The sequence below is a fragment of the Gouania willdenowi genome, chromosome 6 (assembly GCF_900634775.1).
Source record: "Gouania willdenowi chromosome 6, fGouWil2.1, whole genome shotgun sequence".
Lineage (NCBI taxonomy): Eukaryota > Metazoa > Chordata > Actinopteri > Blenniiformes > Gobiesocidae > Gouania > Gouania willdenowi.
In genome coordinates this window covers 43,092,329-43,110,822 of record NC_041049.1, presented here as the reverse complement: position 1 = coordinate 43,110,822, position 18,494 = coordinate 43,092,329, and the positions used below count along the sequence as shown (strand labels likewise).

At 38.6% G+C, this 18,494-nt stretch overlaps 2 protein-coding genes and 1 long non-coding RNA gene across 3 annotated transcripts; 2 read left to right on the top strand and 1 right to left on the bottom strand.

The window, feature by feature from the left end:
• Window positions 1–12: 12 nt before the first annotated feature.
• Window positions 13–2,316, bottom strand: LOC114464406 (zona pellucida sperm-binding protein 4-like; the record flags this gene model as incomplete). The annotated part of the gene is made up of 9 exons (XM_028448538.1): window positions 1,926–2,316; window positions 1,671–1,826; window positions 1,387–1,571; window positions 1,209–1,306; window positions 921–1,078; window positions 644–836; window positions 382–559; window positions 215–290; window positions 13–83 (listed from the first exon to the last, which is right to left on the bottom strand). Coding segments are annotated over exons 1-9 (1,449 nt in total), but the record flags the coding sequence as incomplete, so codon positions are not given.
• A 1,833-nt stretch (window positions 2,317–4,149) lies between these two features.
• On the top strand, window positions 4,150–11,716 carry LOC114464408 (uncharacterized). The gene is made up of 3 exons (XR_003674195.1): window positions 4,150–4,160; window positions 11,256–11,453; window positions 11,597–11,716. It is a non-coding gene; the product is annotated as an uncharacterized LOC114464408 (long non-coding RNA).
• LOC114464407 (zona pellucida sperm-binding protein 3-like) lies at window positions 9,506–11,092 on the top strand. The gene is made up of 6 exons (XM_028448539.1): window positions 9,506–9,981; window positions 10,082–10,201; window positions 10,331–10,434; window positions 10,508–10,682; window positions 10,774–10,891; window positions 11,000–11,092. The coding sequence occupies exons 1-6, from the start codon at window positions 9,566–9,568 to the stop codon at window positions 11,084–11,086; spliced, it is 1,020 nt and encodes a 339-aa protein (XP_028304340.1). The 5' UTR covers window positions 9,506–9,565; the 3' UTR covers window positions 11,087–11,092.
• Window positions 11,717–18,494: the final 6,778 nt, after the last annotated feature.

The window sequence follows — 18,494 nt, the reverse complement described above, 5'->3', positions numbered from 1 at the left end:
AGATTCGATTATGACCCCCTTGCTGCTGACCACTTGAGGTTCTGGTCGGTAAAGTTTCTTGACAGAGCTGGATATTTCTCTCTCTGTGTGGGAAAACATTGGTATTTTTTTAAGTACAGTAGTTGTCATTCAATCCAACAATTGCAACAAAAATCCAATCTTTCTCTGATCAAGAATACAAAATAAGTAAACGACACATTGTTGTTTAACTTACTCTTTCTGAAGCAACGAGGTTCACAGTTATCTCCAGCAGTAGGTGTGCACACAGCAGTTTGACAGTGGATATATATCTGCCCAAGAAACAATTTATTTGCAACTATGTTCAAAGGCCGACAGAAAGTGTGAAAGTTTGCATGGTATCAAAATAGCTTTGAACTGTACCTTTTCATTGAGAGGAGTCATCATCTCTCCAGGGGCTTTCTTGGTATCGGAGGAAGCAAGAGATACGAACGTGAACATCTTGAACATAAAATGTCTGTGATGTCTTGGGAACTCAAGTCCTAATAAGGGTTCAATCGGTAAAAGGCTTGTCTGGTAACGGTCATCGCGGTAGGGGCAGCTGTAACAATAATAGACAGTCAATTATACAGTTAAAGGTTTTATAGTGAACGTTTTTAAGATTAATTTATTCCAAATCACTTACCCATCAACCAGTAAGTCCCACTGTGGATGACTGTCTGGGTACATATCAGCAGTTGCCCAACATCTTCCAAGTGTTAAAACAAGGTTGGGATCACTCCTGTCCAGGATATGGACACCGACGTAAACAGGTTCCCTGAGAACCTTAGTCACGGGATAGTCACTATCGGCGTAAAAGGAAGTGTAGGCTACCGCGTCTGTTTCAAAAACAAGAAAGTCATTTTATGGCATTGTAGCCGGCAAATGCAAAAAACTGCTGAGTGCTTATTCTCCACACTTACCATCGTTACAACCCTTAGTGTTACAAATGCCATTGGCAATTCTGAGCTCGACATGCAGCGGTCCAGGAGCCACGACTGGGTATGGAGAGCTCAATCCACTAATCTCCACAACCAAGGCCTCAACAGTGGTACCCACATATCTACACTGTACACTCAAGCTAAGAACGAGGGTAATTAAATAAAAACATCACCTGAATGTTATCAGACTTATTTCATAACATTCATACATTTTTGACGAGTGAATTGTTTTTGTTTTCTGGATATGTGAGTGGACTTGTGACCACTTACTCAAATTGGGTATCTCTGGTAATTGCGCCAAAGGGTCCAAGAAGTACTTCGTATGAGCAAGACAGCCTGTTCTCATAAACAATCATACCAGGCTCCTCCTGCAACATCATACCAGTTATTCCACACTATGCCAGACTTTTACAAGCAGAATCAAAGATCTTAAGATGTCAGACTTTACCGTCATCACGGTGCCACAATGAGTGACAGGAAACTGGAAGACGGCAAATGCTGATGTATAGCCAACAGGGGCACAAGATGGATCGCTATCCAAGAAAGAAATTGATTCCAAGTCAAGGCTTGGCAAGGTGGCATCTCTAGCTATCACAATGATGAACTGGCCATCCTTGGTGCACTGAAGAGTCACTGAGAACAATGATGAAACAGAAGAAAAACTGAATGTGTAAATGTACAGGTCCACATAAACATTTATCTTGATTCAATAACAAAGTTTAAAAAACCCACCAACTTTTCCGTAAAAGCAGGAATGCCCATCATGGCAGCAGTTGATGGCCTCACAATGAGCAGCAGAGATGTCTGGAGCACCACACTTAACCTTTTGCTCATCAGGGACTTGACATGATTTATATGTATCTGGCAACTGAGGAATGACAGGAACCTGAGGATTATTTGGGTGTTGAGGATGCTGAGGATGCTGAGAATCATGATGCTTTTGTGGATAGGGCTTCTTCTGAGGTGGCTGAGGGTGCTGAGGCCTTGTAGGTGTCTGGGGGTGCTGAGGCTTCGAAGGCTTCTGAGGATGCTGAGGCGGCTGAGGATGCTGAGGCGGCTGAGGCTTCTGAGGATGATGAGGCGGCTGAGGCTTCTGAGGCGGCTGAGGATGTTGTGGATGCTGAGGTGGCTGAGGATGCTGAGGATGCTGAGGTGGCTGAGGATGCTGAGGCGGCTGAGGCTTCTGAGGCCTCTGCGGTGGCTGAGGCTTCTGAGGAGGCTGGGGCTTTGACCATTGGTTATCCGAAGTCCATGACTGAGCATCAGCCAGACAGCTAAGCAGAGCAACTGCCACAAGACAACCAATAAGCTTCATTGCCATGGTTTCACAGCACAGGGGGATTCACAAAGACCACCAAATGCTGTGAAAACAAAGTTCCCAATATACTGCTTTTATAAGGTATGAGTGACCCTGACTGACTGATGTATCATGTCTAATTTGCTGACCAATGCTGTCAATCAGATTTACCCATTGCTGGTTGGTCTGTCACAATGACATCAGAGGCATGTTGTAAACCCTGTATAAAAAAGTTATTTGCTGTTTGAACAACATCACAATGTGGTAAGGTCACATAGAGTCAGTGTGACCTTTGCTGTAATGATCAGACAATAAACAAATATCCCCTCTTATCTTCAGATTGGACATTGCCAAAATCTAGAACAAAAAATATCTTGACCGGATTACATAATCAAATGACAGAGGACAGAATTGCAGGTCAAGTCAGAAGAAGTGTACAAATGACTGAAAAGTCAAACATGAAATACAACTTTAGCGACAGTAAAAGTATACCTTCAGCATAGGCGGAGTTTCAGATTCTTGCCAGGGAGGGCATCCAAAAAACAAAAAAAAAAAAAAAAAAAAATATATATATATATATATATATAGAGAGAGAGAGAGAGAGAGAGAGAAACGTCTTGAGTTTCGCTTCACAAATAAGAAATGAAAACAAATTTACCAATCTAACTGTTTTTATTATTATAATTTCTGTAACATAAGTTTTGAAAGCTGTATTATGGACTTTCCAAAATAAATCCAATATGCATCTTGGAATGTTCAGTCCCCACTGTAACTTAAAGAAGAAGTGAGTAAAGTTGCTCAAATTAAGCAGTGTTATTAGTTATGATGTTCTATATGATATATCTTACAACATACAACACTATACATGTGATTTAATGTGGGAGATACAGTTTAACATGGAGGGAGAGACTTGCTGGCAGTTGTAAATCACTAACTTGAACAACAGGTAGGTGAGAATAAAAGGATCTCTGTGGATTAAAAGCATATAAAAGCCCAACAACGTAAATTATGGCATTAAAAGTCTCTAACAACGTTACTCTGCAGTCCGCATTCGTGTAGGCGGGGAAGTAGATTATTTTTCATTTTATTTTATTTATTTATTTATTTGAATTAGGACAAGGCACATTCATCAACATGTCAGCGTAGAGCAACAACGTAAATATGCCGGAGTTAGCACAATGGCTAATTTTCATCTGTTGTCCTAAGGCAGGTTAGTACATTAGGCATTCAACAAGACACAATACAAAGAATACATAAATCACAGGACATTACTATGGGGTGCCAAGTGTAAAAATTTAGTATGAAAGTTTTAGCAAACACATTTTCATTATTTATCTCACTTTTCTCATATTTAGCACAGTTTCCTACATTTAACCACATATATAGAGGTTAAAAAAAGCATTAAATTTAAATACATAAATCTAAATATAAATGGCATATGTTATATCTAAATGTTAAATCTATATCTAAATTTAAAATCTAAATCTAAATGTTATAGTTATATCTAAATGTTAAATCTAAGTCTAAATGTTAAATCTTATATATAAATGTTAAATATAAATCTTAAATGGTAAATCTAAATGTTAAATGTTAAATCTAAATCTAAATGTTTAAATCTAAATGTTTAAATCTAAATGTTTAAATCTAAATGTTTAAATCTAAATGTTTAAATCTAAATGTTAAATCTAAATCTAAATATTAAATCTAAATCTAAATGTTAAATCTAAATCTAAATATTAAATCTAAATCTAAATGTTAAATCTAAATGTGGAACTTAAATGTTTCACACATATGCTAATTGACCCCGCCCATTGTAACCTCAACCAATGCACAAGCACAGACACACAAAACCGCTCCCACCCACCTCTTCACCAATGCTTGCCTGGGTGAGGCAGAGATTGAGCGCGCGGTCTTGACAGGTGGACGTGCTGCCCTTCACATTACACTCCCGCAACACAACTGTGCAACACAGTTATTAAAATGTATTTTGATGCCGTAGTTTGATGTGACACACTGAGATCTCCACATTTCTTGCGGTTACGGTAGCTGAATGGATAAGGCACCGCGCTAGAGCACTTAAGGTCTTGGTTCGAGCCCACCATGGGCCACCTTTTTTTATTTCGTCTTTTTTGGGATGTTTGGAATAGTCTGCTGACATCCCCAAAAAGACAAAATTAGAAAGGTGGCCAATGGTGGGCTCGAACCACAGGCCTTTGGCTTTACAGCAAACCTCCTTATCCATTCAGGAATAACTGTGTTGCACTGTTGTGTTGCGGGAGTGTAATGTGAAGGACAGCTCGTCCACCTGCCATGACCGTGTGCTTAATCTCTGCCGCACGGAAAGAACCAGCCATACATATCACCCAGCCAAGCATTGGTGAAGAGGTGGGTGGGAGAGGTTTTGTGTGTCTCTGCTTGTGTATTGGTTGAGGTTACAAGGGGCCGGGTCAATTAGCCTATGTGCGAAACATTTAAGTTCCACATTTAGATTTAGATTTAACATTTAGATTTACCATTTTACATTTAGATTTAACATTTAACATTTAGATATGATATATAACATTTAGAATTAGATTTAAACATTTAGATTTAACATTTAACATTTAGATTTAACATTTAGAATTAGATTTAAACATTTAGATTTAACATTTAACATTTAGATTTAACATTTATATATAAGATTTAACATTTAGACTTAGATTTTACATTTAGATATAACAATACCATTTAGATTTAGATTTATATATTTAGATTTAATGTTTTTTTTACCTCTATATATGTGGTTAAATGTAGGAAAATGTGCTAAATATGACAAAAGTGAGATAAATAATGAAAATGTGTTAGCTAAAACTTTTATACTAAATTTTTACACTTTGCACCCCATACATTACACATTACAAGTAGACCATAGACAAGTTACATATAGGTTAAGATTAAGACTTTGAGGCCCAAGGAAAAAAGTTCATCTAACTGTGAGTGCATGTCTGGCTAGTTTTCAACCATTGTTTCAGCGTAGTTTTAAATGCTGAATAGGTATCACAGTTTCTGACATGGGCTGGTAGCCTATTCCATGACTGTGTGCCTCTGATAGACCCCACCATTTGGCCAAATTTAGTCCTGCGCCTTAGTACGTTGCGGTCCCCTCTGGTCAATGCTCTGGTGTTTACTCGACTGCTATTTTTTTTTTACTTATAAAATCCATCAAGGGAGGGGGAGCAAATTTATTTAAAACTTGAAAGATGAGGCAAGCATCCATGAATACCTGATAACTGTCAAAATCCAGAATGTTATACTTTCCTAAGATGTTACAATAATGATACTGTAAAGGCTTTTTGTCCAGAACTTTTAGTGTTCTCTTGAAGAGAGACTTTAATGGCTTCAGGATAGTCTATGAGGTATGAGACCAAGTAGTATAACAGTAGTTTATGTGGCTGAATATCATGGCATGCATATAGACCTTTGCCGATTCTTTGGTGAGAAAAGGTCTATGTTTGAAATTGGACAGATTGAAATTAATTATATGCTCAATTGTCTTAACTTGCTGCTTGAAATTCAAGTTGGAATCAAAGACTACTCCAAGGTATTTAAATTGTTCTACCACATTTAATCTCTCACCATTGAATAGCACAGATGGTTTTTCACCATCTGCTGGCCGCCGAGAGAAAAACATACAGACTGTATGAATGGTTTCTGCAGATATTGAAATTGCAAATATTGTCTGTCCTATTCCACTCTTTTCAGATAATTTGATACCCACAGAATGCTATTTTTAAATGTTTCATCATTTAAAAAGTGCTTAAAATACCAGAAAACAGCACAAAAGTTAGTTTAAGGTATCTACTGCAACCATATCGTAAAGAAGGGGCATAACATGATTTTTGACATTTATCTTTACGAGTAATTACAAGTAAAATTCATTAACCGGTTTGTTAAGTAATACTCGGCTATTTTCCAGTCGTGTTTGGTATCAAGCTCTTTCGTAATACATGATATTTCAAGATATGATGTCGAAAAGATCATTTGAATATGCTGAACTTATTAATTATGGTTTATGTGTAAATCTAGGAATCATCCCTCCTGTTTGTCATTGTCTCACGTATAGACACACCCCACACACACCTACAGGCAGTCAGCTGAGATGCTGGCAACTTTAAACCAATCAACGAAGCCTTTCCTCTTGGGAGGCAAGTCTCAAAGATAACCTTTTAAAAGGAAGAAAGCCGCTCCTAATTTCAGTTTTTGGGACGCTGGCATTTCATGCTCAACGCGTTTCCCTTCCCCACCTTTTCATTTATTTCATTTTATTTTTAGTTGAAACAGTTAGATTTTTGGAATCAACAGCTGCTTGGTTCGAACGAATCCAGCATCTAGTGATGTGCGTAACAGCCAAAAAGGAAGCCCGACCCGCGACCCATTGGGGTAAGCCACAAGCCATTCTCTAAGCCAGCTGCGAAGGCCAGAATCGCCTGGATTGGCTGAAGGGGCTATACTCTGTTGAAACGTAACAGAACTCAACGGTGGCACGTCCTACTGCATTTCTTCAAACAGCACCTCCAGGTCAAACCCTGGCATCATCTTCAAGGTACCAGAAGGAACTTTCATCAGCAAACTTCATCCACAATGGATCACATACATACTTCCATAACTACACACTTATACACACTCACATGTTCCACACACAGTTCATCTCATTCATGTCTGTTCGTCTCCCCTGTCTGTCTTCCCCTTTGTTTTATGAGCTCTCTTTATGATTTTTTGATCTTATTATTCGAATATGTATCTGGCATTTTTATTCTTTATTTAGTAGACTGCCATTCTCCTAGAACAGTGATTTCACTTTATTACATATAATCCTCACTTTTACTGTATTAGCCTAGAAATGCATTTTATCATGATTTAATTATCCAATTTCAATTGATATTTTGACTGTGTTAATTGTTGAATTTTGAATAAAATAAATGTAATCTTTGATTCCTCAGATTCATTAAAGCTGTGATTATGGTGTAGATGTTGCTGTTTGATTTCACTTTTCCCTGGTTTCACATTGATAAGTTTAGTCTAAAAACTTAGACATATTTCTCCTGTTAAAAGGAGTGGCATCCCGCAAAATTTGAAGTAATATTAATAATCATAATTAATATTCTTAGTTATATAACCCATTAATAATAACTCATCCTCCTACACCTGTATCTTATTTTCAAGTCTGCTATAATCTTTATAATAGGTCTTTAGTGTTGTGCATAGATCTACTTGTCATCCATAATAGCATTGGAGTGTAATATTGTTTTTGCAGTTTAATACCATATTTTGACTATATATACATGTATTCAGTACTTTTAAAGCCCAAACTTGCACAATTATCAATGTAAAAAGAAATTTACAGAAGTATTTTTTTTCCTACCTACCTACCCTATTTCTAACATTTACGTAATTGTAAGCACAACTATTATTTTTTTTGGCCTAAGAAGCATGTTTTTATAGGGAGGATGTAAAAACGGAGAGCAGTGTTACACCTAGGTGGAGGGGGAGGGGAGCACGGGGGAGAGACTCAAGGCAGGAAATAGAAAGGGTGGGGAAGAATAGATTATTTTACAGTGAGAGTGAGATGTGAAGTAGAACATATTGTGCTTGTTATGTTATGTAATCAAGCCAGTCTGGTGACAAGTGTGAAGCTTAGCTAAAATGGTGGTGGCTGTGGACAGAGGGAAGGAGTGAGTGGTCATACCTAAAGCAGGTATTTGGGATCAACGTGTCTAAAGTTAAGCCCAGTATGAGTTTTATCCCACATCCCAAGGCGTGCCAGTGCATCGTAGACCAGTGTATGTGCAAAAACCGCTACTGCAAGCCCAGGAGCTGCCCTGGGCCCACAGAAGCAGCCGGGCCAGAGCAGAGCAGAGCAGCCCCCCAGATGCCCCCGAGATCCCAGGCCAAGAAGCAGCCACCGCCCCCCACACACACATCTGAGAAAGCCCTAAGGAGCCGAGCACCCAGCGCATCCCACCACCCACACCAACCCCCAACCCCAAGGCCCCCCGCCAACATCCCGCCCCCCATCCACCCACACCCCCGCACGCCCAGAGAGCCCCCACGCCCGAGACCCCAGCAGAGGAGCCAAGACCCACGCCCGGCAGACGGCCAGAGCCACTCCGAACGGGCAGCCGGTGGGCGCCAGAGCCAGCAAGGACCAGAGCCCAGGCCAGAAGGACCCGGAACGGAAGCAGCACCAAGAGCAGCCCCCCCAGGGACGACGACCACGCCCATAGCCACCTAGGGCACCAAGGGGACACTGCAAGTTGCCCCGCCGGCCCCCAGGCGCACCGACCGTGTATTAATATTCAGATAAAATGCCAGGGAATCAAACCCAGGCTTTTATACAGTGAGTCAGATTGAATAACTACCACCACACCCCCATGCTGCCACAAATAAAGTAATTGGGCAAAGCAGAACTCAAACAATGGCATACTGTACATGGCAACAAAATTACATATAATAGTTAATTATGGCTACAAATATGTGGAGAAATCATGTTTTAAATTGCTTCTTCTGAGCAGTTTTTACACATACAAATAGCTAACCAGGCTGTAGAATACAACCCTTGTATTGTCCAATTATTGACTGCTAACATGCTAGTCACACTGACCGTACAACCCAGCATTGAGTGAAGTGGATACAACCTCTCACCTGTATTCAACTGAATGTATTGGGAAATCTGTGTTACATTTATAGACAAATAAAGACAATATGTGGAATTTTAAATATAATAGCAAACGTATAATATTCCTCAATATTGTGGAATGCATGTACTGTAGGGTTTGCTGGTGCTCATCCCAGCAGAACCCAGGAAGCATAACCAACAACCATAAAAACAGGTCGTAACATTCACGGTCAGCTGATATTGATCTGCAGACCTTCACAAAATGTACTTTGGCTCAACATGATGTTTGACTTTGTATTTTTGGGGCAGGTAAACCTTACACAAGGTCAAATTAACCATTTGAGAAGAATGACTTTGAAGTGATTTTACGGTGTGCTGCTTAAAACGTTAAAAAGAAAATGCTGTTAAACATTGTATTCGATTCAGAAACCTTGCTACACACATTTGATGACAACATGAGCAAAGGCTCAAAACCAAGCAAAAGAGGGATTTTGGCCAAGAGCAGCAATCGTTTTATTGGCTGATGTTCGTGCTGTCTGCGTCTGAAAGAGAATGATCAGAGTGAGGGGTGGGGAGTGTAATGAGCAAGCTGGTTTGGTGCATTATAAAAGGAGGTGCAGATTTTCCACAATCCTTACAGCACCTAGTGAACTGCTCACTTGTTGTTGTGAAGCCATGATGTTGAAGTGTGGCATCATTTGCCTTCTGGCACTGGCATTGCTCGGTAACTTCTGCAATGCTCAATACGACTACCAAAAGCCATCTCACCCAAAGAGACCACAAGTCCACCAACAGGAAAAGCAAATTTTTGAAAAACGTATAGATTGGCACTACCCTGCAGATCCAAAGTCTGAAGAAAAACCTGTGGGGCCAGTTGAGACAAGACACCCTATCCAAGCTTCAACTATTGCTGTTGACTGCAGAGAGATGGAGGCCATTATCGAGGTTAAGAAAGATATGTTTGGAGTGGGACACTTCATCAATCCAGCTGATCTTACCCTTGGACCATGCGGTGTTACAGCGGAGGATAGTTCTGCTCAGGTGCTAATTTTCCAAACAGCACTGCATGACTGTGGAGCCACAACAATGGTAAGAACAATGCCAAAGGCCTTTGAAAACATCTAAACATGCCACAGCTAAAGCCTGGGGAAAAGATACTCACAACGGCTTTTATGTCCGTGTTATGTGTTAGACGACAGATGATTCTCTCATCTACACCTTCCATCTGAACTATAGTCCCAGCCAACTGCCTAATACCCCAGTGGTGAGGACAAGCGAAGCTGCTGTGTTTGTGGAATGCCACTACCCGAGGTGGGAAGACTGTCCAATGAGATGTGATGATGAAATAATTTACACTTATTTTGACGTTAATTGCCGTTTTGTCAGATTATGACTGTTGTTGTCTAAATGGAAAACTTCATCTTGTGTCTTGATTTTCAGAAAGCATAATGTGAGCAGCCTTCCTCTTGACCCTCTCTGGATCCCATACTCTGCACTCAAGATGTCAGAGGAGTTCTTGTACTTCAGCTTGACACTCATGACTGGTAAGTTTAAAAATGTTAAAACACATAAAATATGTTTTCTACGATAAAACAAATGTTATATCCTGCTGCACAGATGACTGGATCTATGCCAGGCCAAGCTACCAATATCACCTGGGAGATCTTATCAGTATTGAGGCGAGCGTGAGGCAGTTCTTCCATGTACCCCTTCGTGTGTTTGTGGACTACTGTGTAGCCACTGTTACATTGGACCCATCTGTTGACCCCAGATATGCCTTCATTGAGGATGGGTAACATTTTCTTTAATGAGTTAACCAAAGTTCTTCTGTATGGCAAGTCAACTGCACAGAAACATATTGCACATCTTCATTTGTTGTGCAGGTGCTTGGTTGATGGCCGTCTCACAGGCGCGAAGTCCAAGTTCATACCACGGGGATCAGACGACAAACTCCAATTCCAACTTGAAGCCTTCAAGTTCCAGGGAGCTGATAGTGGAATGGTGAGCATTTCCAAAGCAAGAAAAATTTAAAAATAATAATTAAAAAATAAACAATTTAAAATGCAAAACACATCAAATATTTTCTTTATCCCACCACTGTTCTCGCAGCTTTATATTACCTGCCATTTGAGAGCAACAGCCGCTTCCTCTCAGATTGATAATCACAACAGAGCTTGTTACTACGATAATGGGTGAGTCTGCATTTGAGTTCAAAGACACCGGAGGAAAAATATACCCTTCTACTTATGTTGTGTTGTTTGTTCTCCAAGGTGGAAGGAGGCCTCTGGACAAACCACAGTGTGTGGCAGCTGTGAGCCGACTGGAGTACCGTTGCCTTCCGCCCCACAATACACAGGTGTTACAGGTGGTGGACACGGTGGACACGGTGGAACCGGCGGACACGGTGGAACCGGAGGACACGGTGGAACCGGCGGACACGGTGGAACCGGCGGACACGGTGGAAACCGTGGACACGGTGGAGGTGGCAGTACTGCCTGGACCACCACTGGAGGACATCAATCATATCAATCCCGGAAAAGCCGCGCAGCTCCCAAAGTTGACGGTATGAGAAAGATTGTGCACATTCTTTTTTGTCTTTTTAGCACTCCCTTCATTGTAAACACTTTATTCATGCTATAACATTGTAGCTAAAATAACTTTTCCACTTATGACAACTAAAAAACATATTCTGTCTTCTTTTCACAGTTTTGGAGTACGAGACTAAAGTCACATTGGGTCCAATCCCAATTTCAGAATTACCGATGGCCTAACTTCACATCCTGTCATGGCTGTGACCATCAAAATAAACTATGGTTCATAACTGTCTTTACGTTATTTTCCTGTTTCCTGCTTCTTGGTGGTAGTTCAGCTTAAACAAAAACATGAACACCCTCTTATTCCTATAACCTGATGTATGGATATATTCTCTTACCCGTCACGTCCAATGTTCATATGCCTTATGATACCTGTCTGTTTGATTCATAGAATTCAACTACATCATTTTAAAGGAAATAAAAGTGCAAATGTTTAAATTGCTTGTGTCACTCATTTTAAGAGTCTTTATAGTTTTGAAAAAAAACAATGAGCACACCATCCAACAAAAATAAAGTAATTATTAGCAATAAAAGAAAAGACAGTGGCAAGGCATGCACTGTCAAACCTGACCCGTATCTGTTCTGGCTCAGTAGATTAAAGTAAATTATACCATTTGTTACAGTACTTTACGAATACTGGTACATGCTCAATGTGGCTTTGGTCAGGCTTCAACCAGCTCAAAAGTGCTTTATATTTCATAATGTATCTTTAAAAATAAATAGAATTATAATAATAACAAAATATGTTTATACAAAATATGAAAACAGAAATATAAACCTGATAAACACTATCTCCAAAACGCATGAGATGACAGGAAAATAAACAAAATAAGCATATTCCAAAACACTAAAGTGACAACAAAAATACATAAAATAAATCTACGAATGAGATATGAAATATATATATGTATAAATTTCATATCTCATTCGTATATATATTTATATATATATATATATACAGTGCCTTGCGAAAGTATTCGGCCCCCTTGAACTTTTCGACCTTTTGCCACATTTCAACCTTCAAACATAAAGATATAAAACTGTAATTTTTTGTGAAGAATCAACAACAAGTGGGACACAATCATGAAGTGAAACGAAATTTATTGGATATTTCAAACATTTTTAACAAATAAAAAACTGAAAACTTGGGCGTGCAAAATTATTCAGCCCCTTTACTTTCAGTGCAGCAAACTCTCTCCAAAAGTTCAGTGAGGATCTCTGAATGATCCAATGTTGACCTAAATGACTAATGATGATAAATAGAATCCACCTGTGTGTAATCAAGTCTCCGTATAAATGCACCTGCTATGTGATAGTCTCAGAGGTCAGTTTAAAGCGCAGAGAGCATCATGAAGACCAAGGAACACACCAGGCAGGTCCGAGATACTGTTGAGAAGTTTAAAGCCGGATGTGGATACAAAAATATTTCCCAAGCTTTAAACATCCCAAGGAGCACTGTGCAAGCAATAATATTGAAATGGAAGGAGTATCAGACCACTGCAAATCTACAAAGACCCGGCCGTCCCTCTAAACTTTCAGCTCATACAAGGAGAAAACTGATCAGAGATGCTGCCAAGAGGCCCATGATCACTCTGGATGAACTGCAGAAATGTACAGCTGAGGTGGGAGACTCTGTCCACAGGACAACAATCAGTCGTATACTGCACAACTCTGGCCTTTATGGAAGAGTGGCAAGAAGAAAGCCATTTCTTAAAGATATCCATAAAAAGTGTCGTTTAAAGTTTGCCACAAGCCACCTGGGAGACACACCAAACATGTGGAAGAAGGTGCTCTGGTCGCGCAACACAGCTCATCACCCTGAACACACCATCCCCACTGTCAAACATGGTGGTGGCAGCATCATGGTTTCTTCAGCAGGGACAGGGACGATGGTTAAAATTGATGGGAAGATGGATGGAGCCAAATACAGGACCATTCTGGAAGAAAACCTGATGGAGTCTGCAAAAGACCTGAGACTGGGACGGAGATTTGTCTTCCAACAAGACAATGATCCAAAACATAAAGCAAAATCTACAATGGAGTGGTTCACAAATAAACATACCCAGGTGTTAGAATGGCCAAGTCAAAGTCCAGACCTGAATCCAATCGAGAATCTGTGGAAACAACTGAAAACTGCTGTTCACAAACGCTGTCCATCCAACGTCACTGAGCTCGAGCTGTTTTGCAAGGAGGAATGGGCAAATATTCCAGTCTCTCAATGTGCAAAACTGATAGAGACAAACCCCAAGCGACTTACAGCAGTTATCGCAGGAAAAGGTGGTGCTACAAAGTATTAACTTGAGGGGGCTGAATAATTTTGCACGCCCAATTTTTCAGTTTTTTAATTTGTTAAAAATGTTTGAAATATCCAATAAATTTAGTTTAACTTCATGATTGTGTCCCACTTGTTGTTGATTCTTCACAAAAAATTACAGTTTTATATCTTTGTTTGAAGCCTGAAATGTGGCAAAAGGTCGAAAAGTTCAAGGGGGCTGAATACTTTCACAAGGCACTGTATATATATATATATATATATTTCATATCTCATTCGTAGATTTATTTGATGTATTATTGTTGTCACTTTAGTGTTTTGGAATATGCTTATTTATATATATGAATTATATATATAATATGCTTATTATATATATATGAAAGTCTGAATATATATAATATAATATATATATTTTGTCCCTGCTGCACGTTTATGTTTTCTTTTGCAGTGCTACGATCCAAACAGTATCCACATAAACTGGTGACTGACTATCAACTGAGGCTGGTGTGAGGAACAATAGATGTTAGAATTTCTACCATTTGACACTTTTGCAAAACAATTACAGCTATTTTGAGGGAAGTACATTTTTTTTTTATTTGCACGTTATAAATACCGCTAAGAGCAGCCGTCAACATAGACGGAAATAGATCAGAAGAAACGATGAGCACCAGTAAAATTACATCACCTCTGGTTCCACATGTTTTAAGTAACATCCATTTTTTGGTTTAGATTTATTTAGGTATTAATAACATTTCAATTCACCAGTAATGTGACTTATGCTTTGCTTCTTTTTATGTCCGGACCGAGAGAAAAAGTCTGCCCAGTCACCAGTTTATCTGGATACTATTTGGACCGTACACAGCAAATCCAGCATGCCCAAATTAACACTGTCAGATTGGAGTTCAACACTTTTAAAGTGTCTATATGGGTCCACCCCAGAGAGTGTTAATTTAACTCTTTTTGGAGAGTTGGTACCTTAACTCTAATTAAGTGTCAAATACTAAATCTATCTGGAGTTAATAATTTAACACTAACTCAGTGTTGGAGTCTAAATATTAACTCTCCAAGAGTTTTTTTTCCTTTTAACAACATAATAGTTATTTGTAAATAATACTAAAAAAGGTATACATTTTGTTTTTCACTTTTAGAAATTCCTTGGGAAATAAACATTTAAGAGGCAATTATTTTCTGAAATACATTTATTTCGAAACATGCATCACAATTATAAAACAATTTCTAAAACATGTAACAATGTGGAACAATGTACATGCTCTCACTTTCATTTGAATATTTCTTATCAAAGGGTCTGTTATATGTGAGCTGGTCAATGCAAATAACAGCATTTTCATTATTTTTATTTTTTCAATACATTATGCATGGAAGTGTTCATCAGGATAAGTCCACCCTCTGTGAAAAGTTGAGACTGAAAGCTGAATTTCTCCATAGAGAGAATTAAAATGTCATTAACTATTAAAACCACCAATTCAAGTTGTTCACTCACAGGTAATTAGTCTATACCAATTTAAATTGCACATAAATACAAACCTCTTGAAGAAACTGGAGGAAATGGAAGCATTCATCACTTTGTGGAACTTTAAAGTACTTCTGCACTCCCCCATATTCCACCTTTGCATCTCCTGCGTGGAGATTAAAAAATAAAACCATTATGAACCAGAAGTTGTGTAAGCCCAAGCATTTTATAAGACAATTGTAGATATTATTGTCCATCTTTAAAGGCAATTTTATACTCAAAAGTAAGTAAGTAAATAACATTTATTTATATAGCACTTTTCGCAGATAAAAATCACAAAGTGCTTAACAATAACAGAGAACAGAACTTGTTTGTTAAAATTGTGCTCTCTTAATCAACGCACACAGACAACAGTTAGTGCCGAAATATAAACAAAACCTCAACCTTTTTTATTTTTACCTAAACCGTGTGCACAAAGATCTGAAGAGATCTAAATGTTAACGTAGAACCCAAAGTCGTGGCATAACTGTATGTCAACCTTTCACGATCTGAAAATTGCTTTAGGTGTACATTAGTCCCTCGTTGTTTCACGGATTTTTTTACAGTGCAATTTTGGATGCATTTTTTAGTGTATGAACGCGCATTGTGTTCTGTGTCCTGATTGGCTAATGCTGCGTTTACCCACCAGCAACACATCCATCTCAGTGAGTTTCACTGTCTGCTGTAGTGAGGAGCTGTGCTCCTTTTTCTCCTTCATAAACCACCAGTGAAAAAAGCCGGTGTGATTAGCGGCTAATGCTATGCTAGCTCAGTGTTACAGAGAGAACTTTTACTTGCTTTTACCACGTCCTCGCTGATTCTCCTCCACACCTAATCCTTCCTAGTCCGGTCCCGGTTACAAACGCCGTGTCATAAAGCTCCAGGTGGTCACACACAGCTTCTACTCCATGGTTGAATGGGTGAACAGACCAGTGTCTGTGTTGATGTGACGTCATCGTCAACAAAGAATCTGAATGCGTTCTGCATCAATGTCTGATCACTAACAGTGTGACTCTGAAGTGCTGTATGTTTGAAAACAGGTTTATGTTTTAAAATCTACAAAGTTTTTAACTGAGTGTTTAAACAAGAGAGAAATGTGGTTTTACGGCCATAAAATATGTATAAGAATATAAAAAAAATAAAGCTGACTATTTCGCCTGTTGCGGGTTATTTTTAGAACGTAACCCCCGCGATAAACGAGGGACTACTGTATTTAAATTAGCCAAAAATGTGAACGTTCACCTGCACGGTTTTTTAAAACTATAGTTTTGCCCGCAAACAATGAACTTCGGTGTGCTAAACCAGATATCACCAAGCAATGTGGCTAATGCCTGTCACACAGGTTGGTCTCAGCCCAAAATAATAATGACAAATAAAAACATCTCAGATTAAAATGACTTACCAAGCGTGGAAAACACCACCAGTCATGTGGAAAGCAAATTGTTCTGAATGTTCGCTTCGGTCGCTTCGGTGAGAACCTGTGATGCTGGGGGCGGAGTCAGTGAATTTACTCTTTTAGTGTTATAGACACTGTGGGAGTTTAGAGTTAAAAAGTCAAGAGTTATTGTTTCCATTGTAACACCTTCAGATTTTATATAGAAACCTCTGTTTTAACACTCGATTTTAACTACTAATATTATACACCCCAGAGTTACATAAAAATAATGTGACTCTATTAGAGTAAAATTAATTCTGCTTTTGTACAAAGTCTACCAACACCAAAAATTTAACACTTTTGAATTTGCTGTGTAACACTGTTTGGTAAAGTTGGCAGATATTCACAGATCTGGAGTTCCAGCATCAATAATTCTTTAACTAAATGTCATCGACACACAAGTTACACCTCTGCCATCAGTGTGAGGTGGACAACATGATACAAGATCATTATTTATCAAACGCAGCAAAGTAAAAGTCCATCTGTCGGTTGTTCTGTGTGGTACTTTACATATACTAGTACAGTGCCCGTCGGAAGTATGAATTTATGTGGGAGCATAAGTAGAGTTGTCAATTATGGCCAAATGAGTATGTGTTTGGAGGTTGGATGTAAAAGAGGTCTAAATACTCTGTACTCTGTCTTGTTATAAAGGGGTATATTTTCCGGTGCAAAATGTGGGTGCAATTTTCTGTTTTAATTCTATGGGACATGAACATGATAAATGTGTTAGTTGTTGTTTTTTTCTACTCACTTTTAGATTTTTTGTTTGGTGTATTTTTCTGTCATGTATGTTTTTTTGGAGTTTTATAAATAAATACCGTGTGTGTGTGTTCCCTTGAAATGTTTGAAACGCTGATAATAAAACTCCATAGGCACTGTAGCCCCAATCAGAAAAACAACAAAACTGTGCAAAACAAAATGTTAAGCTCCAAACTACATGAGTGAGTAAGTAAATTAAAGTATTATCTACAATTCGGCTGTCTTTTTTCAAAAACAAAAATCATTGTTTACCTTCAAACCGAGTGGTCAGCGCTTAACTTCCATACACGGCACTACCAAGAATCTGCAGTTTTCCAGATGGAGAATTGAACGAGTTGAGTTCAATACCAACTACAGTGAAACAGTGCGTTAGTGAGCAAATACACGGACAGTTATATGGTTTAAACAATGGGAAAGTTGTCCGTAAAAGACTCACCAGTGGCTGACGGTTTCAAATGACTTATTCAGAGAGCTCCCGTTTTTTTTTTTTTTTATGTATAAATATTTAGTTTTGTGTATATTGAGTAATTTTCATATCTTTGTTGTTGTTTGGTGCATATTTCTGTAATATATATTTTTTGGAGTCATTTTGTGTGCTTTTGGAGCCTTTTTGTATATTTTTGTGCATTTCTTTTGTGTAAATATCGTTTAGTTTTTTGTTTTACGTCATTTGTACATTTTTTTGTATAATTATTGTTTTTTGTTACATTTGTAGTGTGATTCTGGAGTTATTTTGTATCTTTTTTTAATGTAGTTTCTTGCATTCATGTTGTCTTTTGTGTATTTTTTGTATAAATATTTAGTTTTGTGTATTTTGAGTCATTTTCATATTTTTGTTGTCATTTGGTGTCAGGTTATGTTGGTTTTGTTATTTAGCCCTTGGGGTCCTCTTTAAGTTATTCTGTGTCTTTGTTTATTCGGTTTGAGCCTGGCCTGTGTTTAACTCTTGTCTGTGTTCCAGGTATTCCTGCTTGTGGCTCCACCCCCAGTGATGTCTGTGTGCTTGGTTGGTGCCTGATTAACTCCCTCATGTT

Coding starts and splice junctions, on each gene's coding strand:
- LOC114464407 (XM_028448539.1), top strand. CDS start 9,566: ATGATGTTGAAGTGTGGCATCATTTGCCTTCTGGCACTGGCATTGCTC. Junction 9,982..10,081: donor TGTGGAGCCACAACAATGGT/AAGAACAATGCC, acceptor TGTTATGTGTTA/GACGACAGATGATTCTCTCA. Junction 10,892..10,999: donor AGGGAGCTGATAGTGGAATG/GTGAGCATTTCC, acceptor CTGTTCTCGCAG/CTTTATATTACCTGCCATTT.